The 25,337-nt window shown below is 41.6% G+C and overlaps 1 protein-coding gene across 9 annotated transcripts in view; it reads left to right on the top strand.

Moving 5' to 3' along the window:
- Nucleotides 1-25,337, top strand: part of ZNF462 (zinc finger protein 462) — a 93,266-nt gene that overhangs the window by 35,556 nt on the left and 32,373 nt on the right. For 6 of the 9 annotated variants that reach the window (XM_075020343.1, XM_075020340.1, XM_075020338.1 and 3 more), the window contains 6 exons: nt 3,929-4,180; nt 4,771-10,250; nt 11,130-11,294; nt 12,941-13,215; nt 16,325-16,443; nt 20,664-20,855. In XM_075020343.1, coding sequence (XP_074876444.1) covers nt 3,961-4,180; nt 4,771-10,250; nt 11,130-11,294; nt 12,941-13,215; nt 16,325-16,443; nt 20,664-20,855 — 6,451 coding nt within the window. In that variant the 5' untranslated portion in view covers nt 3,929-3,960. Of the gene's footprint in view, nt 1-3,928; nt 4,181-4,770; nt 10,251-11,129; nt 11,295-12,940; nt 13,216-16,324; nt 16,444-16,835; nt 20,618-20,663; nt 20,856-25,337 lie in introns of those variants that run through there. The other 3 variants (XM_075020344.1, XM_075020347.1, XM_075020345.1) reach the window with 3 other exon arrangements.

The raw sequence follows: 25,337 nt of genomic DNA, 5'->3' as shown, positions 1-25,337 counted from the left end.
GAAGCTTTAAACCAAACCTAAACATAATGATTTGTACTACTTTGGCTGCTGCCAAATTCTGTAATGACTTGTTCAACAAGCACAATTATCTTTTGTTTTGGATTTTTAAAAACCTAGAAATCTAATGCAACTGTGTCTCTGATGTTCTCACATGTTTATGAGTGTAGAGGAGGATGTCAAAGACAATCTGAGACTTCACCTTAGGTCTTTAAAACTGTGGCTTTGAGAATCTTTTGCCCAATGTTTTGGAAGCTTTCCCCTCATAAGGAAAATGAGAAAACCTCCAAATTAAGCATTAAAGCCATATATTTTAAGATGTTGTAAATGCAAATTAGTCAGAGAATGGCATTCTAATAATCTGTGTGGTGAGGTTAGCATTGCATTAGTAAGGGTATTTTAGAAGTCACATTATATGTAGGCAATGTGGTCTGAAGCGATTGGTTGTGAATATGTTAGAGGGCTTGTGGGATTTATGGATTCTTTTCATGGTGGTTGTGTTTGGTTGGTTGGGGTTTTTTTTCCAGACTTCCTTTTCTGCTCTTGAGTTAGCGGATTTGGTAACTCCTCTCTCACTCCACCTCCATTCCCCTCTAAATTTTCTTATTGTGCTGTTTGAAATTTTAAAGGATTATGGAATGCATTGTCTTAGCTTGTCATGATGAAAACATGCAAATCTTGCTTTGTCTCCCTTGTTTGGGGTGTGTTTCTTGCCAGTGTATTAACATCTGCATTTGAAAATGCTCTTTGCTGGTGGGTAGATGGGTCTCTCTCAGTTTCATATCCCATGCAGACAAAAAAGATGAAAGACACACATTGTATTTCAGTTTTTTTGATATATAAGCTCAAACTAGCAGTTCGTTGTTTTCTTCACCTTTGTGCAATGCCTGATTTTTGAAGAATGTGGAAATGCTAGAGCAGAATTCCTTACAAAATGCTTCATTCCGCTTTCAGTGTGATGCATGGTGAAAACATCGAATTTAAGTCCATTCAGTGATGTTTGTTCCTCATAGCTGCAGTAAGATTAACTTCTCTGACTTGGTGCTGACTTTGTGGTACAGAACATGCTGGGATTCAAGCTGGAACCCATTAGAAAGTCTCGATCAGTTTTTGTAATCAGCAGCAATTAATGATCTTTCAACTCTTTCTTCTGATCTGCAGCAGAAGGGTACTGTTGGTTTAAGATTGTCTAGACAGCAGCCAGCATCCGTGAGGATACCTTCTTCAAGGATTAGTGTATCATGACTGCTGGAGATGGGCATGGTGGTGGGTTTTACCTCTTGAAGCTGCCAAGATTATATTTTTTCAGAACCTCAGGTTTGCTCTCCCTTTTGGTTTTCTATTTTGTAAGCTGGAGGAAGTTTCCAGAAGAGAAAGCTTAAAGTGTTTTGTGGTGGTGTTTCTAAAGGGTCTGAAGTTTTCCGAAGGGGGGCATGAGTGGGGAAGAGCGAGATTTGTGTGTGTGTGTTGTTTTTCCTCTCTTCTACACAATGGAGCTTTCAGAGAACCTCTCTTAAAAGGCATAGCTACAGCCTTTGTGTGAAGGGTGTGTCTGCTGGCAGGGTTTGCTGATGCAGACAGGCTGGCTGGTGATTAACAAAGGTCATTAGACTTTGGAATCTGGCAGGGGAGTGGGGTGGTGTGTCTTCTGCGCCAAGCAGGAGGGCTCCCCAGTGACAGGGCAGGCTGGAGGCCCCTCGCCTACCCCCCCCCCCCCGCCCCGGGCCACCCGGCCCCCCCGAGGCTCAGCTGTGTGTTGCCTCTGCCTGTAAGAGTAAGACAGCTTGGATCAGTGTCTTGAAGCTGTAATGCTGTTTCTGGAATGAACCATCACATTTGTCATCCATGGGACAGGGGAACCAACCCTAGGAGATGGTTGCAGGCGATCTGCTCAGGGAAAGAAGGTTCTGCCTTGGGCAGTGCAGGGTGACTGCAGCAACACGATTTGGGGGACAAGTCATGCAGGAGAAGGGGAGATGTGTTCTGGGGATGCTGATTTTTCAAGCATCACCCAAGGAGGAGGAGAAAAAAAAGGGGGGGGAGAAAAAGCCTGGTGTGCTTGAGATGAAGCTGAGATAAGTGAGGCCATGTTGTGCACAGGCGAGAAGCTCTGAGCCTCTGAGTGCAGGAGTTGTCTGAGCTAAAATGGCTGCTTCCAAAGCTCAGAGGACTAGGGCAGCTTAGTGAGTCTTAAAGCTTCAGTGACGCAGGGGCTCATATCTCTTGAAAGTGTGATAAACACATTCAGCAGAGCTGTGGCTTGTTTGGCTGAGATGAAAGGACTAAGCTTGGGGGATGGGTAGTGAAAACTGGATGATCTGCTTTTCTGTGAAGTGCTCTAAATGCAGGAGTCGTCTGCTCCATGGAAAAATTTGTTTTCAGGTCTAATGGACTGTGCTAAAGGAGACGTGGGGTGGGGCTTCACTCACTGCTGTAATTTGATCCAGAGCAGATAGCAACCTCTTCCACACAATTTGGTCTGGTGCTTGCACATAAAAGCTTGAGTATCTCGATTATTGTAACTTTGTTAGCTGAAAAGAAGCTGGTGCAGCGTTCATTTTCTTTATTGGTGGTGGGGGAGAGTGGGGGGAGAGAAAGGACACAGTGCAGCCTGCACAGTAATGTAGGTAAATATGTGGAGAGCCTCTGTGCTTAGGCTGTCCAGAATTTGACTTGCTAGAAGTTTATTTTAGCAGGCTATCAGAAGAAGCATTATTTCATATAAAATCCCGATGCATTACCCTCACTTGTTTCTGTGCCCTAATTTTTGGAGCCTTCTCCTCACTGTGGAAGTAGGTTCATACCCTACATACAATAAACACATGGAATTTTCAGTGCTTTGGGCTGCCCTTGTGAAATGCTCTGTTTATCATCCTTTCCCAGTGCAACACATGGATGCTTAAAGAAGTAATTCCTGTGTTAACATTGGAAGGTTGCTTTTGTGCCCAGGTACTGCATAGGGTAGGAGGGTCTAAGTCTTTGTCCTGCTTGTGCATTGTATCTCTTCTCCTTCATGATGGTGTGTAAACATACAACTGCATTGCGGGATTAATTGGTCACAAGCTGAACCACCATGCTTCATGTTACCCTTTTTTATATTGCTTTGTACTTCAAGGTATGCAGGGCTTTTGCATAAATGGAGGAAGTCATGAGTCTTTGTAACTCCTGTTTCCATTTTCAGTATTCCTATTCCTGTTGCTGTCCTTTTCTTCTCCAGCTCTCTCCAGCCCCCAGCCTGCTAACACACAAAGGTCATGTCCCCAGAATAGACTAAAATGAAACTGTAAACATTTTATCAAAGAACAGAGATGCCCTTACAAAGCTTGGTGGAAGTAGGGCAGAGCAAAGCATTCTGCCTGGGGTTCATATAGCTGCATCTCACATTGTAGTTACATCTAGGTTTCCGTCAACGTCAGGACTGATAGGATGTTGAGAAGAAAGGCAAGTTTCTTCCTGTGAAGGCTTTTCATCTATGGTAGTGAATTAGACAGGACTTGGCAACTTCCAGGAAGGTTCGAAGCCACTGTCTTCCGATTGTGAATTTCAGTGCAAGACTGGGAGTAATGTACTGTTTCTCTAGCATATGGGTTGCAGTCTTTGAACAAGCAAACTTCTGAGCAACAGGCCTATCATGTGTAATGGTAAAGCCATGAGGACAAAGTCCATTGAATCAATAGTCACTTGTCAGAAAGTTGACTTTGTAGAGTTGAGTCAGCAACTTGTGAGCTACCTAGATAGGACTTTATGTGAATCTGAATTGATGCCTCTTAATGTGATAAGCAAAGACTGACTTTTATGCCGCAGTATTTGTGGAATCTCTGGAAATGACTAAGTCATCATAAGCTTGGTATTACCTGTTTTCAGGATCTGTTACAATGGCATTAACTGTAAAACATCTTTTTTTTCTCTCCTTCACCTGTTTTTCTTGCAGAGTTTCCTAATGTAAAAGATCATCCCTGAACCATGGAGGTGCTGCAGTGTGATGGGTGTGATTTTCGAGCTCCATCTTATGAAGACCTAAAAGCTCACATTCAGGATGTTCACACTGCTTTTCTGCAGCCAACTGATGTCTCTGAGGAAAGTCCTAGCCAGCCAAGGTCTGGTTCCATGAATGCTAGCAACCAGACCGAGGTTGAATTTTCGTCTGTAAAGGATGAATTTACAATTGCTGATGAAATAGCAGGTAAATCGCAACTGGATTAATCTCAACTCTTAACGCCCTATTTTACATGTGGCTTATTTCAGTGTGTTTTAGTTTCTACTTTTAATGTGATTTAAAAAACTCGCATTATCTTTATTGCTGTGTCAGCAAAGCAGATGTCTAGCTTCAGCCGTATTGGTTCTGACCACGGCTTTTTGTGTACATGCAAGCATAAAGGATGGTTTTATTTCCCAGCTGCTTTTCATGTAGTTCTTCATATTGCTTTTGGGTTTTCAGATTTTCATGGTTGTTCTTTGCTACCATGAACCACCTTAAAATTTTCAAGTTTATTAGTGTACTAGCTTTCTTTTTTCCTCAAGAAGATTATTTTGGAAATTACCTATCCCAAACTGTATACCACAGTCACATATATGGAGAAATTGTGCATAATGGTCATTTTTCTGACCATTGCCAGATATGTAGGTCTCACCATAAATAAATGAGGGAATCCTGATGTGATTATTATCTATTCAGGATGTGGTTGCATTCTTACGCATACAGGGTGGGTGGAGGAAAAAAGCCTCTTTATTTCATTTTATTTATTTACATATACACCTTAATTCTCATTTTAGGGCAAAATGCAACAAGTCAGATGGGGACTGGAAGTTACTATAGCCAGAGCCAGACTTTCTATGGTCAGCACATGGCTCCAAATCCTAAACCAACCAACAAGTTTTTCCAGTGCAAGTTCTGTGTGCGTTACTTCCGTTCCAAAAACCTCCTCATAGAGCACACAAGGAAGGTTCATGGAGCACAGGCTGGGGGGAGCTCAGTGGGGCCACCAACTGCTGGTTCCTTAAATTACAACATCATGATGCATGAAGGGTTTGGCAAAGTTTTCAGTTGCCAGTTCTGCACCTACAAGTCACCCAGGCGTGCAAGGATTATTAAGCACCAGAAAATGTATCACAAAAACAACCTGAAAGAGAGTTCAACTCCTCCTACTGCTGCCACTGCTATGTCTGAATCAACATCTGCTTCTGTGCCAGTGCAGGAGCCCTGCAAGGAACTGCCTGCAGAAGTGGTAGAGCGGAGCATTTTGGAATCCATGGTCAAGCCCCTGACAAAGTCTAGGGGCAACTTTTGCTGTGAATGGTGCAGCTACCAGACACCTCGAAGGGAGCGCTGGTGTGACCACATGATGAAGAAGCACCGCAGCATGGTAAAAATACTGTCAAGCCTGAGGCAGCAACAAGACGGAACCGGTGCACCTGATGTACAGAGTAAAACTGCCCAGAATCCCTCTCCAAACTCCAATTATATATCCATGAATACAACAGGACGTGAGATGTCGAATGCTAATGTCTCAAACTTCAGGAGCTCTGTAGGCAATTCCCTTATCAGGCCCAACTCTTCCACATCTTCCAAGTTTTCTTCTGTGTCTTACCCTCAAATGAAGCCTAAGTCACCTCACAACTCGGGCATGGTTAATTTGTCTGACAGATCCCGCTATGGAATTGCTGATATGACGAATTCTTCTGCTGACCTGGAAACAAGCAGTATGCTAAACGACTCCAGCTCAGATGAAGAGCTAAATGAAATGGACAGCGAGAATGGCTTGAACTCCATGGATCACCAGACCTCAGGAATGTCTGCAGAGCAGCTGATGGGATCTGATGGCAACAAACTACTGGAAACAAAGGGAATTCCCTTTAGAAGGTATATGAACAGGTTCCAGTGTCCTTTTTGCCCTTTCCTGACAATGCACCGCCGAAGCATTTCCCGTCACATTGAGAACATTCACCTGTCTGGGAAGACAGCTGTGTACAAGTGTGATGAATGCCCTTTCACCTGCAAGAGTTCGTTAAAGCTTGGTGCCCACAAACAATGTCACACAGGAACAGCATCAGACTGGGACACTATGAACTCTCAGACTGAAAGCATTGCCTCTTTGAATGACAGCACAGTGTCTTACGAGAGCGGAAATATAAATGGCAGGAAGTCGACTGGGATGATGGAACCTGTGCAGCCACAGCAGCAACAGCAGCAACAGTCACCCCAGCCCCATTCACAGCATCCATACAAGTGCACAATGTGCAATTATTCCACCACAACTTTGAAAGGCCTCAGAGTTCATCAGCAGCACAAGCATTCATTCTGTGACAACTTGCCAAAATATGATGGACCACCATCAAACGTACCACAAGAGAGTGAAGCAGATGCTCACCCCTCTTCCAGCACAGTGAAGAAGAGCCAGACCTCCATCCTTGGGCTCTCATCAAAAAATAACTTTGTTGCAAAAGCCCCTCGGAAGGTGTCAAATGACTTCCCTCTTGATCTCTCTCCAGTGAAAAAGAGAACTAGAATTGATGAAATAGCGAGCAACCTGCAGAGCAAAATCAACCAAAACAAACAGCAAGAAGATGCTGTGATTAATGTAGAGGATGATGAGGAAGAGGAGGAGGACAATGAGGTGGAGATAGAAGTGGAGTTAGACAGAGAAGAAGAGCAAACAGAACCAATGATAGAGGTTTCCAGTTCTTATGCACCCCAGCAAATGTGGGGCAGAGAGGCTAATGATTCCCAGAAGGAGACAAACTTCAGAAGCATGCAGCATGACTACAATTCCACCAATGGAGCAGAGATTGAGCTCACTTTATCTGAAGATGAGGAAGATTATTACTCTTCTGTCAGCATGAAGGACCATCAGAGCCCTAATGCCTCTGTTCTGGGGAGCCAGTCAAACATGTATGGTACTGATCAGAACAATGAGAATTCAGAGTTTAATGACTCTGGCAGGCTTTACTATTGTAAACACTGTGATTTCAGCAACAAATCTGCCAGGAGTGTTAGCACCCACTACCAGCGAATGCATCCTTATATTAAATTCAGCTTTAGGTATATCCTGGATCCCAATGATCACAGTGCAGTATACCGGTGTCTTGAGTGTTACATTGACTACACAAATTTTGAAGACCTGCAGCAGCATTACGGAGAGCATCATCCTGAAGCTATGAATGTACTGAACTTTGATCATTCTGATTTGATCTACCGCTGCCGCTTCTGCTCTTATACAAGCCCAAATGTTAGAAGCCTGATGCCACATTACCAAAGAATGCATCCCACAGTGAAAATTAACAATGCAATGATATTTTCAAGCTACGTTGTTGAGCAGCAAGAAGGGCTGAACACAGAGTCTCAGACACTGAGAGAGATCTTGAATTCTGCTCCAAAAACTATGGCAACCTCCACCCCCGTGGCTCGCGGGGCTGGTGTGCCAGCTGGTTTTAACAAAAGTGCCGCCAAGAGTTTTAGTTCTGAATGTGAAAATCAGAAGGAACCTTCAGTCAATACTGTGGTTGTTTATGACTGTGATGTGTGTTCATTTGCAAGCCCTAACATGCATTCGGTTCTTGTGCATTACCAGAAAAAACACCCTGAAGAAAAAGCATCGTATTTCAGAATTCAGAAGACTATGCGTGTAGTCTCGGTTGACAGGGGCTCTGCCCTGGCTCAGATGTCTTTTGAGTTGGGGACACCCGTCTCCCCAAAATTGTCCAACTTGGCTTCTCAACCTCCACCCCCACCACCCCCAGACCTTGCTACTGAACTCTACTATTGCAAACACTGTTCATACAGCAACCGCTCAGTTGTGGGAGTGCTTGTCCACTACCAGAAAAGGCACCCAGAGATAAAGGTCACTGCCAAATATATCAGACAGGCACCCCCCACCGCAGCAATGATGAGGGCTGGTGAGTTGCCACCTGGTATTCAGAGGCCACCAGTGTCAATGCAGCAGTTGAGCCGGGGTGGATCTGAGACCTCTGTGAATCCTCCCGAGAATGAAATGTTCTTCTGCCAACACTGTGATTATGGAAATAGGACTGTGAAAGGTGTGCTCATTCATTATCAAAAGAAGCATCGTGACTTCAAAGCTAATGCAGATGTGATTAGGCAGCATACAGCCACCATTAGAAGCCTTTGTGATCGCAGCCAGAAGAAATCAACTGGCAGCGTGCCTGCTCACACCTCCAGCACTGAACGGGACAAGTCAAAGCTGAGAGCCCTCAAATGCAGGCAGTGTAGCTACACATCACCTTACTTCTATGCATTGAGGAAGCATATTAAGAAAGACCATCCAAATCTGAAGGCCACGGTCACATCCATTCTGAGATGGGCATTTCTGGATGGCTTGATAGAAGCTGGTTATCACTGTGAATGGTGCATTTATTCACACACAGAGCCAAGTGGTTTGCTTGTGCATTACCAAAGGAGACATCCCGAGCATTATGTTGACTACACATATATGGCAACTAAACTCTGGGCAGGTCCCGATCCTTCCCCTCCTGCCCTAGTGATGCCAACAGAGATAAAGACCTATAAATGCAGAGACTGCATTTTTGAAGCATCTTCCATTTGGGATATTACTAATCACTACCAAGCATTTCACCCTTGGGCCATGAATGGAGATGAATCTGTGTTGTTAGATATCATTAAGGAGAAAGATGCTGCTGAGAAATCCATCCCACAGCCCGATGAAGCTGGGGCCAGGATGGATTCTGAGGACCAGATAACAACATCACAGATGGATCAGGATGCAGAGTGTGCAGAAGATCCCAGCCTTTCCCAGGAAAAAACTGTCCAGCTGGCTTCTGCAAACCCTGCTATCTCCTCCACTCCATATCAGTGTACAGTTTGCCAGTCTGAGTACAACAACTTGCATGGTCTCCTAACACATTATGGCAAAAAGCATCCTGGCATGAAGGTGAAAGCTGCGGACTTTGCTCAGGATATAGACATTAATCCAGGGGCTGTATATAAATGCAGGCATTGCCCATACATTAATACACGTATTCATGGCGTTCTCACACACTACCAGAAACGGCACCCATCAGTAAAGGTCACTGCTGAAGACTTTGTGCATGATGTGGAGCAGTCAAATGATATTGCTCAGAATGACGTGGAAGAGACAAGTAGGATTTTCAAGCAAGGTTATGGTGCTTATCGGTGCAAACTCTGCCCTTACACACATGGAACACTTGAGAAGCTGAAAATTCACTATGAGAAATACCACAATCAACCTGAATTTGATGTTTTTGCCCAGTCACCACCAAAAGTGTCTGCATCAGTGGAGCCAGACATGGTGACTGAAATCAAGGCCTCCCCAGAAATTGCTGCTGAGGATGTTGGAGAAGTCTCTGTGCCAGCACCTCATTTCTCCAGTTCTCATTTAGTGTCTCACACTGTTTTCCGGTGTCAGCTCTGCAAATACTTTTGTTCCACCCGGAAGGGGATAGCTAGGCACTACCGCATCAAACATAACAACGTCCGAGCACAGCCAGAGGGCAAGAACAACCTCTTCAAATGTGCTTTGTGTTCATACACCAACCCTATCCGCAAAGGGCTTGCGGCACACTACCAGAAAAGACATGACATTGATGCTTACTACACTCACTGCTTAGCAGCCTCCAGGACGGTAAGCGACAAACCCAATAAAGTGATCATTCCATCTCCTCCCAAGGATGACACTCCTCAGTTAAGTGAGGAGCTGAGGAGGGCTGTAGAGAAGAAGAAATGCTCGCTTTGTTCCTTCCAGTCCTTCAGCAAAAAGGGTATTGTGTCCCACTACATGAAGCGTCACCCTGGTGTTTTCCCCAAGAAGCAGCATGCGAGCAAGCTGGGGGGTTACTTCACTGCAGTGTATGCCGATGAGCATGAAAAGCCAACTGCAGCTGAAGAGAGGAATGACTTTGAAAAGCCTGAGGTGGAGACTGAGGCTCAGGAAATTGAGTGGCTTCCCTTCAGGTGCATAAAATGTTTCAAGCTGTCCTTCAGCACAGCAGAGCTGCTGTGCATGCATTACACTGACCACCACAGCAAGGATTTGAAGAGGGACTTTACCATACTGGGAAGTGGCACCCGCTCTCAGAACCCTGTCTACCAGTGCAAGCACTGTGATACGAAATTGCATAGCACGGCAGAGCTGACCGCACACTTGAATGGTCACAACGAGGAGTTCCAGAAGCGTGCCAAACGTCAGGAGAGGAGGAAGCAGCTTTTGAGCAAGCAGAAATATGCAGATGGTGCTTTTGCAGATTTCAAACAAGAGAGGGTAAGGATTTGTGTGTCTGGTCTCTTTCCCTGCTTTCTGTTCCCTGCTCCCCACTCCCTGCCAGGGAGCCCACTAATGCCCACTTGCATGTTCTCTATGACAGCCAAATGACCACAGGCTAATGAATGAGTCAGCGTGCCAGTGAGCTCCATAAGTCAATCACACATTCTGCTTTAATTTCCTCATCCATCCTCCACATCTCCCTAGGTTCTGTAGGAAGCCCTGCTCCTTCCTACTGCTTCCTTCAGTATCTTCTTTCCTTCCTCCCACCCTTCTGGAAGGCCATCTGTATCTGACAGTTACTTGTTCTTTTGTGGCAAGGCTGCCATATACTTCTTTGCAGATTCTTTACAAAATGTCCCATCCCCCTCTTCCATGTACCTCTGAATAACACATCAGTTTCCTTCTCAACCTTATGTCTCTCTCAGTACTTTCTCTGATTAAACACTCAATATTAACATGATGGTGACTGAAGCTTTGGGCAAGTACCTCATAACCAGAAGACCAAATTGTGCTCCTTTTCTTGCCAGCTTAGCCCCTTCCTTCTGCTTCAGTTTGAAATATACTTGCTGTGGAAAAGCTCCACATGGCTGTTGGGGAAGTCGTGGTGTTATGGAAGAGCACAGTTTCAGGCCAAACTGAATGGTCTTCTAGAGGACCAGTGTTACACAGAAACTGAAGGTTTCTGCTGCACAGATATCTTGTCCACTTATTCTGGAGGCATTAATAGACATCAGCGAAAATCAACCTTGCAGTTCTGCAAAACAGGACATGTGTACATCAAGCATAATTTCCCTTCAGGTGTAAAATCTGGTCTGTGTTCCTAGAAATGAGGTAACAAAGCATACTTCAGTGATTTATGTTTGTGTACTCAAACAGGCTTTTGGACACTTGGAAGATGTTTCTAAACTTAAGGAGAGAAAGGTGGTTGGCTACAAATGCAAATTTTGCGTGGAAGTCCATCCAACACTTCGAGCCATCTGTAATCACCTTCGCAAGCATGTCCAGTATGGGAATGTCTCTTCTGTGTCAGCTACAGTAAAGGTAAGGATTTTAAAAAGGTGACTGAAGTTGACTGCAACTTCTTGCATAGTTTCAAATAAAGGACTGGTTGAAAATCTATGGAGGGCTCTTGTGAAATTGCATGGGTTTTGAACTGGGTATTCCAGTTCAGCATGATGTTTTAATCTAACACTATGTTTCTGAAGTACATTTGGTTTATTTTAAGATGTTTTAACTTCTTTCCACTCTTAATCCAGGGGCACGAAGACTATTTAATTCTCATTTCTTCTCAGCCACAGAGGAGTTGATGTCGTTGATGACCGAAAGACTTGGTTTATGAGCAGGAGGTTTTCTCTCAGCTATTCTGGGCTACTTTTCTGCTTAGTTAAACCCTAAAGGAGCTGCTTGTTTTCTTTTTTTCTTTAAATTTTTTTTTTTTTTTTTCAAGAAGAGGAAGTGTGCACATGCAAATGTGCAGAGTTGCTTGTGGTTCACCTTTCCACATGAAATTTGCACGCTGGCTCCAAACAAAACATTCAACGGCCGGCTGTTGGTCCCATTCAGGTGATTAGGTGTAACTGTGTTGTTCTTTTCTCCCTGTGAAAAGGGATGCCTTCTAGGACATCTCCAAGGATAGGCCATGCTCCACAGCCCCATCTCTAGGATATCGGCAAGGGTAGTGAAAGGGCAACAAGGCTGTGGGAACTAGCTGTGTATTCTTCCATGCTGCAGTGAGCTCTTGGCAAAGACTCCTGCTGGCTGACTTAAGGGTGCTTCTTTCGGACATTGTCTGCTTGTTGTGAGGAAGCCAAATCCTTCATAGCCTAACTCATGCTATCTGAGAGAGCTTTCATTGCCCTACCACTGACCTTCCTTTACCTTACCTGGTACTACTGACAGATTCAGATGCTTCCCTCCTAATAGACTATTTCCTCCTCTCCTTGCTTCTCAAGTGAAGTATATGTAGGGTCAGTGCTTTCTTTCGAGCAAATAGAAATTTTGCAGCAGGGAGCAAAAGCTGAAATCCATAGTCTAAAGAATGTGATGGAAATAGTCTTACAAATTATTAAAGTTGCAGCAAAAATGCATGCTTTGGTTAGAAAAGGGAAAGGAAAGGCAAGGCAAGGCAAAGGCCAAGGCAAGGCAAGGGAATTAAAAAAAAAAGACTTCTTCTGTTTGCTTTTTATTTTTAAAAAGGATTCTAGGGTCTTAGTGTACCAGCTTCTTTCTTGTGAATTTGACACTGATAGACAAAGTCTGCTGCAGACTAGACTACTGTATTAGTCTGTAGTGTATTTACACTGTAAGCTAGAGCAAAATAAACTAATATGTACTTGCTCTATACCTTACTAATGTTTTTCTGATCAAGTTTAGAAGATACATATCAAGACTATTGAAAGATAGTTGATTTGGTTTCTTGTATTTTTGCATTATCTGACACAATTTTGATCAAGGGAGTGAGATTCTTTTTTTACATATGCAAGTTTGTATATAATAGATATAATTATGTTTTTCCCTCCCATGAGTAGGCCCTTTTTTCAGAAAGCCATTGATTTGGAGTTTGTGTAGGGATATATTTAGAAAAATAATGCAGTGGGAAACCTAGGCATTTTAATGAACACATGGGAAAGACTGAGGGGCAGAAGGGAGAGAGAATTGATGGCTTTGGGGGGGTATGTGTTTTTTAGCAGGAAGCTGAAGATCCTTCAAACACAACTTTGATGGAGGGTTGTGAGGGAGCCAAAGACCCTGGCATTGTGGAATTTACAGAAGCTGAATCTGGAGCATCCTTGGAAGATGATACCAGGCCTGGGGGCTACCACTGCAGCCAGTGTGACCGGGTTTTGATGTCTATGCAGGGTCTGCGATCTCACGAGAGGAGTCATTTGGCTCTGGCCATGTTTACCCGGGAAGACAAGTACAGCTGCCAGTATTGCTCCTTTGTCTCTGCTTTCAGGCACAAGTAAGTTGTGGCTTTTATTTTTGTTTTCAAAAGAAGCACAAGCTAGCACTACTGTTTTGTAGGTTGACATTGAAGAAGAGTGCACTCAACTTGATCTTGAGCAACACTTTTCTCAGCATTTAGGTATTTTCCATGCTGCAAAATCTTGGCCGTTACGAGTAGCTATTTATAAAAAGTTGCATCTTTATATTTTCTTGAGTTTATTTAAGCCCTTTTTTTTTGTGTGTAGGGAAAAAGCATGCAAGCAAAAGAATAAGACTTCTTTCAGTAGGCAAACAGTGAAGCCCACCATTTATGCAACCTTGTCAAATGCGTAAGGCTTAACAAGCCAAGAAGAGGAGAGAAAAGTATTTGCCATGTTAATCTTTCATATATAAGGAACTTCTGCTGCATATAACTACCTTGTTTATAATTACTACAACTCTAACTGTCATAAACTTACCTTAAAATTAATTTTTCTTCTTTTCTTAATTATGGTATGCTATTTCAGTCTACAAATATTTCAAGTTCACACCAGTCTGGTATACTAGTGACTCCCTCAGCCTGTTTTCTTGTCTAAAGTAGCATGTGAAAAATACATAGTCATCATCAATAGTCATGTTTCTTATGATTTGTTTCCCTAAGATTGACTTTCTTTAAGCTGGGTAGTTTTTAAAAGTATCTTAATCATAATCATATATATAAGGCATGCCCCCCCAAAATGGGGCTTGTGGGGTATTTTCCACTGGCATCTTGGACTGACTCACAGGTACATGTCTTCTCCAATTTCTGGGGAGAGAGCTGCTTATTTACTGTTTTAACAAAAGAAGAGAGATCCAGGTACTTATTTGGTGTAGGCATTCATAGCACTGTCAGTAGCGCTCTTAAATTTGTTGAATTGTTTTGCAATCAAATGCATGTGGGAGAGAAAGTATGATAAAAAGCATTTTTTAACTCCTTATGTTAAAAAGCAAGATTTTGGGTAGTGTCACAGCATTGCAAATTGATGCCATAGTTTGGTCTGTCTTGTTGAAAAGGTCCGTGGGATTGAGCAGCCAACAATAAGAAAGGGACCAGGGGAAGGATGTGTACTACTGGGTAGATCCCACCCTGCTTTGCCAAGGCTGACAGTGAGGGACACCCCTACTTCACATAGCTTACAGAACCTGCTATTTACCTAATAAACTAGTTTGCTTCCAAAATCAGATTTGTGTTCTGTTTGGTCTCTAGTCACTCTGTTTCCTACCTAGGAAGCAAATAAAGTGATGTCCTACTAGTAGAAGGACAGGTAAGTTGAAAGTAGTGGATGGCAGGGAAGAACTCTATAGGTATCATCTAACTTGATAATAGGCATTGCCGCTGTTGTTGAAGTTGTCTGCTTCATCTTTTGTTTTTGTTTCTGATGCAATTACTCTGTTGGGAGATAAAGTCTGTGAAAGAAACCAAATCAAATGTTTAAACAGCCCACTGTTCTCCCAAATCTGACCAGCACTTAAAAAACTGCCTTTGGAAGAATTTTGCTCGCAAAGTATGTGGTTGTGAATATAGTTTTAATTATTACTGTGTAGAACACCTTAAGGTACATATTTAGAATAGCTTGATATGTATTACATACATCTTTGGCAGTCTGCTTTAATTGTTAAGTAAGCTCATTCCCTGTCAGCTCTTTATAACAAGTTTTTTTCTATGGAATATTCACTGCAAGTGTTCAGTGTCTTATTTAGGAGACTTTTTTCCCATTTCTCTGGAAAAGCTGTACATTTTATCTTGCCACAAACTCCATCCCAGATTTCTGTTAAATTGTATTTGTATGAAGTGGCCCTGAGAGAAGACATAAGTTCACTTTTTATTTTTTTGCTGTCATCAGATCTTTGAATACACAGACTTCAGTGTTAGCTCTCGTAAACACGGATTTTCTGGCTCAAGCTCTTGTCAATGTGGGACTAAAGATCCCATGACAATCTTGTGTAGTGTGAGAGGGCTGTAACAACTGCCACTTGATCTATGTGTTGATATTCAGTAAAAAAAAGAACAAGAAAATTTAGGAAAAATAAAAGGAAATATGCCTGAAATACATCTAGAATTAAGGTGGCAGGTGGGGGCTAGTTTTGGCAAATTGTCACTCTTCCAGTGTGCTGTATCTGCCGTGCTGTTGTTCTATCACCACGCGTAAGATGACTCAAACTAAGAGTAGATCACAAAGCATGAATGTGCCCAAAGAAGAGGCTGTACTGGAAATGTTTACAACCCGAGCTGAAACTACCTGCCTGCCACCTGGAGACTGTGAATTCATGGCTGTCAGCCACACTGTAGGAACTGCAGAGCTCTGCAGGACTCCCACAGATAGAATGAATTTGATCTTTTGTTAGAAAATGTGGAAGACATCCTTTATTCCCTTCCAAACTTTACTAAGCTGTTACGGGAAACTGTGGAAAGAGTAGGTTCTGATCACCCCCCAGTATTCAGGCTGTCGGTGTCTTCCAGTTTCCCTGAAGAAAATGGAGGCTGGTCTTTGCCACCCTTTTTCTTGTTGAGCTTCATGCAGAGTCTCCTACACAGTTACTTCCGAAACTCTGCTGCCTTTTAATCCTGGAACTCATCAACTGCAGCCTGCTGGCACCCTCCCCAGAGCAGGATGTCTAATGTGCTTCTGCTGCTGTAACCAAAAGAAGGCTTCCTCAGTAAAGCTGGTGAAAAATACTGGTTTTTTCCCCCTGCATCAACAGGACAAAAGAGGGCATATTTTGACAAAAGTGTTTCCCAGGAGAAAAATTCTGTAATGATAATTTTACTGTTCTTGTCTGTTTCTTGTTTCTTCAACTGGTCCTTTAAAGCTGGATCAGGTATAATTTAATTTATACTAATCTTGCCCTATAAGTTTATTTAAGTGGCTTGCTTTCTGCTAACAGAATTGGTGTCAGCTCTGCTCCTTTTCCTCAGATTAGATTGTACTTTTTTTCTTTAAGCAGACCTATAGAATTTCAAGAGAGAGTATGAGAAAGGATAGTTGAGCCTGGTCTACCTCTTATTTAATTTATTATTGCTGTTAAGTGTTTTGCTTTGCATCTGAAGGAATAGTTGAAATTATTTACCATTTTTTGTTTCCCTTTTCTGTCTTTTTCTTTTCAAGTCTGGATCGTCATATGCAGACCCATCATGGACACCATAAGCCATTCCGTTGCAAACTGTGCCCATTCAAGTCCTCTTACAATAGCCGCCTGAAAACCCATATACTCAAGGCTCATGCTGGTAAGTTCTCTCTCTCAGTTTTGCAGTGCAGCAGCTGAAATGGCCCGTGTATTCTTGCTGCTGATCAGAGATGCTGGTTTGAACCACGTGTTTTATCACCAAATTTGGGTAAGATTTTCAAAGGCAAGGCAGGATTGGCCAGCCTACGCACCTGTTGGAATCAGTGGGAGTTTGAGTAATGTTTTTGGAAGGACAAGAATTTAAAACAGTGATGAGTACTTCAAGAATGTCTTAATTTTCTTCTATTTTCTTTTATATTAATGATTTTTTTTCTTATTATTATTTCTGCTTGTTTCCAAGAGAATTTAATCAATCTGCTTATACCATTGGTGTCTTAACGGATTGGTAGTGAGCTTTGCTCTGCTATGTTTGTTTTTATGTTTGTGCTTTAGGTGATTCTGGGAAAAGGATTGTGGATTGCATCTTGGTTTTGGTAGACTCTTACACTGGCTTTCATATTAAAACAAAACACTGAAAACTTTGGGAGTCGGGTCTTTCTGCAGCAGGCTGAGAATGGCACAATTCCATTATCGTACGTGGAAATTTGTCTTGCAAATCTCTGTATTGCAGTACGGAATCCATAAAAGCAAGCAAAGAGACATGCTTCTGATGAACAGGAATTGGGAAGGTGATGTGCCATACAAGATAGGTCACCTCAAATTGTTGCACCTTTGATTATTAAAAAGTGTGAGATTCAGAATTTTCTCATCTTTATTTCTTGGCCCTAGACTCTTGGCACCATCACACATCATGCATTGAAAGGTTATCAGAAGGTTGGAGTCAAAACCCACTGGCTCCACAATTGCATCTTTTTGATTAAAAGGGCAAAAAAATCAACCCTCAAACCACAGTCCAAACATGCACTCTGGTGCAAATAATATAATATTGACCAATCTAAAAAACTGCAAACTAGCCCAGTTGTTAAAAACTTGCAAGTAGAAACTCCTGAAACAGATGACAAAAGGGCTAGAAGTATGTTCCTTTCTTTATTATTTGTTTATGCTATGTCATATACTCAGGTTGGGGTGGAGGAGGAAGATGGGAAAATGGGGAAGAAAGGCAGGAGGATTTTATAGCTGTCTGCTGATTAAAAAAAAGGTAATTGTCAACATTGATCCAAACACACCTTTCATCTACAAAAATGTAGGAGGGATTGATGGTCGCTTGTACTTTGTTTCCTGTATTGATTTTGGATTTCACAGATCTTGTGCCAGGACCCTTTTCTGTACTTGCATGGGTATTGTGGATTAGTTTAATTTTTGCCAACCTACTGTTGTATGGGACCATGGCATTCTGTCCCTTCTAGGAAATCCAACTGTATGCAGCAGTTCCAGTTTACAGAGTCCCACATCCTGTATGGAGGTGACATGGTTCTTTATCTTCGCCAACCATAAAATAATGTTTTCTTTATGCTATTGTACAGTTGGGGTACTTTGTGTTACCTTGTTTGAACCTGCCAGATTTTTAAAGCCAAAGTTAGCATGCAACTAATATTTACTTCACACTCTTCTTCATGTAAGTCCTTGATTTATTTATTATGAATTCATGCTCTTGAACTTGATTAGTGGACACTCCTTGAAGGACCATGTTTTGCATCATACAAGAACACAATTTCATGGTTGCCTAGATAGTGCTTGCACAATGACTTGTGTAATAGGGTTTCCAAAGGCTTATGATCTGTTTCTCCCTCAGTCCATTTCTACCAAATGAATATTCACACCACAGAAAAATTGCTTGTATGTTTTTCAGTCAGAGCTTTGCTTTGCTGTGTTTTGAGTCAATCTTTCAGAAATAGATACTACCAAATAAACGTGTTATGAAGACGTTTCCTCAGACTCCCCAGTTTTTCAATAACACAGTGGTTCTTTGAACCTCTCTTTTATTACCATTTTTTATCTCCTGTCAATCATCTCATTATCAGTTTATTTAGCAGTGGAAACTTCAATCCACTTGAATTTTTCTGAAGTCTCCTGGAGATCTTTAAAATTCAATAAAATCCTGAATCCTGAAGTCTTTTACAGTCTGCCTCTCTCCCTCATTTTCTGGGGATGCGTCAAAATTCAGTGGACTATAAAATGCGTTCTTGCCTAACAGCTGGTACCAGTCAGTGTTTCTGGCATTTGTTTTTCATCTGCCATCTCCTTTGGCATGGATCAGAACACTTTACAGCATCACTAAATGGGCTGTCTGTTATTTTCATCTGAACATTTTCACCTGTTCTTTTTTTTTTTTTTTTTTTTTTTGCTTATATTTTTTGAGGGGCCTTTGTTGGCATCTTCTAGTGTCCTTGCTTCATTAGTGATGACACTGGAGGTGCTGCATGCACAAAATGGATGATTGTGAGACAGTACTGGCCCTGTTCAGTTTCTGTGTAATCTGGAACATAATGGTTTGAGTACATATTGGGTGTTGGGACCCACTATGTAAATTTTTAGATTTATTTATTTGTATGTGTATTGATATAATCATTTTATGAAACGCAAAGCTAGCAGTCAAAAAAGTGCAGAAGGCTTCTGTTAAGCCAAACTGTTGCGTTTCCTCTGCAAACACATCCTTTCATGCTGATGTCCACCTGAACTGTTATGGCTGAATAGTGGGTATATTTATTAGTTGTGTCTAGACTGCTTAATGTGTATTCATCCTATATTTGCTTTAATGTCTTGTGGTGCTTTTAAGTTAACGGTTGGGGCCTACTGTCATCCAGGAATCTCTTATACTGACAAACCATGAAAGTCTATATCTGTATCTCACTGGTATCTTATACCTTGGAGTTTCTTTTGTCCTTATATTATCCTGTTCCATTGAGCAACTTGTTGTGCGTGGTACACAAGAATGTTTTCTTCTATTTGTAAAAAGGTAATATATAATTGATACGATATGCAGGTGAGGAATGTCATTTGAAAAAACATGTGGGACAATTTCTTGTTTCACCGTTTTAGACTCAAGTGATCTGTTCTATTTCAGATGTACCAAAAGAGGCTTTTTAAGAGTTTGTATTGTGTCCCCATGATTAGCATAGTTTTTCTGGAAGAGAGGGGGTGGGAGTTATTTTTATGTAGGATGGTTGCTAATCTTTTCAGGTGTGCTTACTCTGACTTGCTGCAATATGTGTGTTTTCACATTCTCTTTTGGTTCACTTATTTCCGGTGTTAGGAACAATGCTGTTTGAGAACCTTGTCTGCTAAATTTGTTGAGAGATGGAAAACATGTTCTGCTTCGTTCATTACCAGAACTCTTGTTCTTCTGTTACTATTCATGAATATTTCACTCCTATATTAGTTTTGGCACTTTATGTACAACTCATATGTGGCCGGTGTTACTCCTGTACATGGAAGTGGCACTTCCAAAACAATAACTTGGCACCTGTATAATATCACGTTGTTTGTGTTGGGACAGTTTCACTTTGTGTTCCAAATGCCTCCATGCTTAATGCAAAACAAATCTTGTCTCAGGATTTGTTTCCCCTTGTTTGCTGTCTCTATGGCTCAGAATGTATTCAAAATTAAATTCACTACTGTTCATTACTTCTGTTCTTTCACTTCTTTTAGTGCTTTTTCATAACACACTTTCACATAGCCTTACAGATACGCACTGTTCTTGGTATTACCATGTTCACTTCTTGTAGTAAACCAACCTTGACCTGGTTACCAGTTCTATGAAGATTACCTCTGCCTAATGGCAGTTTTTTCATAAGGAAAATGTGACCTTTCCCAAATGTAAATCCTGCCCCCCCCCCGCCCGCCCTTTTTTTTTTGGAGGGACCTTTGTTAGCATTTTATAGTGTCCTTCTTGCTTCATTAATAATGATGCTGGATGTGCTGCATGCAGAAACAGATGACTTCACCCTCTCTAGTTGCTGTGCTCCCAAAGAAATTTGGAAGTGCTATAGTTAAGTGATTCCATTTTCATCCCAGAGTCTGTTTTCTTCTCATATCATGCAACACAGGCATGCTAAGAGTCTGGTCTCTGTTTTTTGGCATCCGTCACTTTACAAGGATCTGCGGTTGTCAGAAAGCAATACTTTGGTCCAAAGCAGGTGCCTGTACCCGCAGACTCCAGACTGCTCCAACAAGGAGATGCACACAGCTTGTTCTCTTTGGGATCAGTCTTTCGCTGAAGAGTCCATGGGAATTTTACTGCTGAGTTCAGTAAGAGAAGTATGGGGGCCCCATTTTGTTTCTTTTGTGAGCTGATGACTTGCCTGTATTTCGCTCACCCAGGTGAACATGCCTACAAATGTTCCTCCTGCTCATTTTCCACCATGACAATCAGCCAGCTGAAAGAGCACTCCTTGAAAGTGCATGGGAAAGCACTGACACTACCAAGACCCCGCATTGTCAACCTTGCAGCCTCACACGCCCACCACACCTCCAAGAACCACACTCCTGCTGAAGAAGTGGAGGACTCTAATGGTAAGAGGTGCCTCAGAGCAAGAATTTGTCTAAGGTGCCACTTAATATTTTTATTACAAAAAAACTTACAGTAGGCAGCTTGCCCAAAAAGTAGATTAATTTGATCATTAAGAAAAAACAGAACTTGCCTCAAAAACAAGAGTAAACACGGTGTTGTAGGGCATGACCTGCTTTAGATGCTCACCAGTTCATACTACATTAACTTGTCCTGTCACCAGTTGACTTTGGAATATGTCAATGCTGGCTTTACTTCTTAGCAGAGATTTAAATTGTAGAAAATTTTCAAAGGCAGGGCTTCTAGTGATAGCTAGTGGGAAAGGGATCGTCTAAGTTCATCCATGCTCCTGAAAAACACCCCTTTATCTTGTTAGTAGAGCACTTCAGTGAAACCATGTGATTAAGCTTAAAATGTGAACCTGTAATGATAGTAAACATAATTATTCTTCTTGTCCTTGCTACAGAGGGCACCAAAAGTACCTTCAGATATTAAGCTGCATCTGCAGGAAGGAGAATCTGAGAACCGTTTTCTTTTCCATGCTATCTTTGAAAGCTGTTAATCCCTTTGTGCTGGAGGAGTATGCAGAAGATATTTGGAAAGCAGCAGAGGAAGGAACACTTAACAGAGAAAATGCAGACTCATAGAAGAGGCGGTGTGTGGTATCACAGCACGTGTTAAGGCCTTTTAAGTGGTAGCTTATGAGGCACGTTTTGGGTGTCACTTCCTGCCAATGAAGAAAAGAGCTGGTCTTTGGGGAAAAAAATCTTAATTCCTGGATAAGTTGCATTGACATGGGAGGAGAATGTAGGTGACTATAAATAAAAGGTTCAGACCTGCAGGTGTTCAAGGAACTGGGATGGATGGAGGGCATATTAGAAGAGGTGAAAAAAAACCCACTTTTTTCCAGAAATTTGAGAGGTTCTTAGAGTTTTTTGTTGTTGCTGTTTTGCTTGGGTTACTGGTGAACTATGGATGGGAAGTAAATATTATCAGTAATCATTTTGTAGCATTTTTGGTCTCCCATCTTGCCTTCTTTCCTTTCTCAACAGAAAAAAGTGTGAAAGGAGAAAGAGTGAAAGATAAGAAGTAAGTTCAGAAAAATGTCAGAATGGAATTTAAAGAAAAAAGTAATCAGCATAGAAATACTTTATTAAAGAAAAAGAGAGACATAAATAATGTTTTTGTGGTTCAGCAAGTCACTTCTGGGATCAGAATCCTATAAAAAGATTTTGACCAGCTGCTCTCAGACTACCTTTTGTCAAAGGATGTCTGGAACAGTGCAATGAAGACTTACTAACTGAGCTTTTATTTTTGCTAAAGCTAGCTTAAACTAATCCAACAAGTAGAGTACATATTGTGATGTATTCTACTGCTTTTTTATTGCTTTTAAAAAAAATGTCCCATTACTGACTAAAAAGTGGAAAATCATTTTCAGTGGCTGTCCTAGTCTTTCCTGTGAGTAGCAACTTTTTGGTAGCAATGGTTTGTTGAGAGATACAGAAGGACAATATTTGAATTTGGGAAGGATGGTTCATTTACTTCTTTTTTTTGCTTATTCCCAGAGCTCAAAGTCATGATTAGTGAAGTTAAAATTGGAGTGCAGATCTCTGTAGAAGGCAATTTTACAGCCTTTAGGAACTCCTCCTAAAAATACATAAAATGATGAGTCTATTAACAAAAGCATGTCATGAGGTTGACTCTGTTACCTAGGTCTGTATTGCAGCCTGAAACCAAGGCAGAATTTGTCCCAATTAGCTTGATCATCTTTAAACAGGGTTAATGGTTAAGTCACTTTGACAATAATAGAAGCCACCTACTGGGGAGCTAGCCAGACGAGTACAGGTGTTACAATAATCATGTTAACATTTTCATCATTGCTTGAGGAAGGAAGAACCTGTTATAAGGAATTTTTTTTACATTAGGAGGTTGGCTGCAGATCAAGTTAATGGTGGCTTCTCTTATGACATCGTTTATTTTTGATTTTTAGAAGGGAATAAATCAGTGTCTCTGTGGCCTAGGCCTGCAAGTTGCAGGTGATACATAGGACTAGATAAATGACTGGTCCCAACAAAAGGAAATGCAGGTCTGTGTGACAGGCACTATGCTGTCTAGCTGGAGCCAGTATTAAGTGGGGCTAACATGGTGTGGCATAGTTGAATCTTGCATGTGTTGGTATATATAAATAACCTGCAGTGTGGGCTGTGATCAAGTTAATTCACTGGGGATGCAAAACTGAATTAGGACTGGAGTGAAAGGCAGACAAAAGGTTGTCTCACATTGTCATGAACTTGTTTTGTAGGTTGGTAGGTATGCAGCAGGCTAGTATAATTGAAATGGTTGCAGAAAGGGTCTGTTTTTGTCTGTGGATAGTATTGTCGTTGGAATAGGAAATAAAGCAGGATGACTTGCAGAGATTTGAGGAGCTAGCAGAACTTATCTTGCCAATTGTTGAGCCCTGTAAAAATGGAGAAAATGGAAGAGGGTACTGAATTGTAATAGCAGAGTGCATGTCTGAATAGAACTGTTCTGGGACAACAGCCCAGTGGAACTTCTGCTGATGTTTCTATTTTTCTGCAGAAATTGTTCCCTGAGGGGCCTCCCTTAGAACATTTCTTTTGTTCTTATAGATTGATCCATTCATTAAAAGATGTGAATATATTTAAATTTTTGTGACTCATCTCTTTTAGTTCTGTGTTGGTAGCAGCAAGTGTATCTGAAGCGTTCAGCTGTATATTCTGGAGATGTTTTGGGTGCTTGGTATACTTTACATGGAAGTGAAGTTAAAGTGGAGATGCTGAACATTTTAGGTAGGCCCATCCCTGGCAACCTCATTATCATTAGAAAGCACAACAACCACTTTAGTGCTTGTATGCCTCTCTCAAGGCAGTGGTGTAAGAAGGTGACTGTGATAGTCTCGGTGAGTTAGTAGAGAAGTTTCTTAGAGAGACATCATTGGAAGATGCTGCTCTTTGTATCCTACCTCTCTTTGTGTGTTTGGCATTATTTTCATATGTAAGGAATGTGTTTTCATTGTATCCTAGTCTGACTAGAGGTAAAGGACTCAGTTTTTTTTAGGGGGTGGGGCGATGATGTTTGGAGGGGGACAGGGTCTTACAAGCAGCTAAAAAAACCCAGCAAATATTGATCACCAGTGCAACTTTTTTCTGTTTTGCATAGCATAGGGGCACTAAATGGTTTGTGGTGTCCAACTCTTTTGAAATGATAAGGTTGCCATTGTGGTAAAATGTTCTTTTCCTCTCCCCATAGTTTACAGATATTTTTCCTCTTGCAAGAACGAAGTGGTGATGTTTGACTATGTCTTTGCATTTGTGTGGTTGGCTTTTTTGTTTGTTTGGATTTACTTACTTATTTGCCCTTTAGACAGAAATGTGGCTTAACACTTTTGAGAACTTACACAGTAAAAATTCAGTGTAAATTGAAATAGTACAAGCTGTTAGGAGGATTGGGTGAATGCCCTAACAAGATCTGTTTCCGTGTTCTTTCACAGTCTTTGTGAGAATCAGAACTTAGATTCATGTTAATCTCTGCTCAGAAGGGTTGTATGGATTTATTGATGATACTGTCATCCTATAGGGCAGTATGTGTCACAGATAAGGGTTTCCAGTGTTGCACTGTGCAGGGTCAGCTCTGTTCCTATTGACTTAAGTGCAAGGCAATGGAATCCCATAATCTGCATTGTCAAGGCATAACAATAGAAGACTGCAGTCTCTTTCTTCAATAAGGAAGAGCTGGAAGCAAGACAGACACAAAAATTGTGTGACTGAAGACTAGAAAACAGGAATAGGAACAATAGCAACAGGTGTTACCTGCAAAGTGATCATCAGCTAAGGAGAAGGCACATGGCAACAGACATTTGTGTAAGCACTGGTGTTACGCATGTTTGCTTGTATTCAAGGGCTGTGGTGGTGGTGGACTGCCTTCCTCTTATAAACTGGAGAAATCCATGAGTGCAACCTATTGTCATAAAGACCATAAGGCAGAATGACTCAGTAGACTGATAAACAGTTTTGTGTTATGACTTCAGCCTCAGCAAAAGCTTCTTGGGAGCATGTAAAATACTTGCCCTAAATTGCCCTGGCTAGTACTACTGCTTTTTTGAGTAGCTCTTTATTTTGTGAAAATAACCCCTTTGGCCTAACTGCGTTGTAGAGCAAAGTACTACTCTTTATGCATATGGCTGGCAGATTTGAAGCCTCATAAATTCATTTGTATCCTTACTATGTGCAGTAATTCAAAATAATAGTTTTTTAATTTTACTGATTAAGAATATTGAATTGTAAAAACAGAACAGTAAAGTGCAAGTGATAGACTAGACAGACCTGGATGTGGCTTTCAATGTCTTCTCAGTCATGCTGCTATTGTACAAAACCATTCCTTTATAGTGATAACCAGTTCTTGGAATGTAGAAAGCAGCACACTTTGTGTGTGCCCTTGAAGCTCAATAATCGTGCTTTTCACTGTTG

The sequence above is a fragment of the Buteo buteo genome, chromosome Z, assembly GCF_964188355.1.
Source record: "Buteo buteo chromosome Z, bButBut1.hap1.1, whole genome shotgun sequence".
In the NCBI taxonomy this organism is placed as follows: domain Eukaryota; kingdom Metazoa; phylum Chordata; class Aves; order Accipitriformes; family Accipitridae; genus Buteo; species Buteo buteo.
The sequence above is the reverse complement of the archived record's forward strand: the minus strand, read 5'-3'. Positions and strand labels throughout refer to the sequence as shown.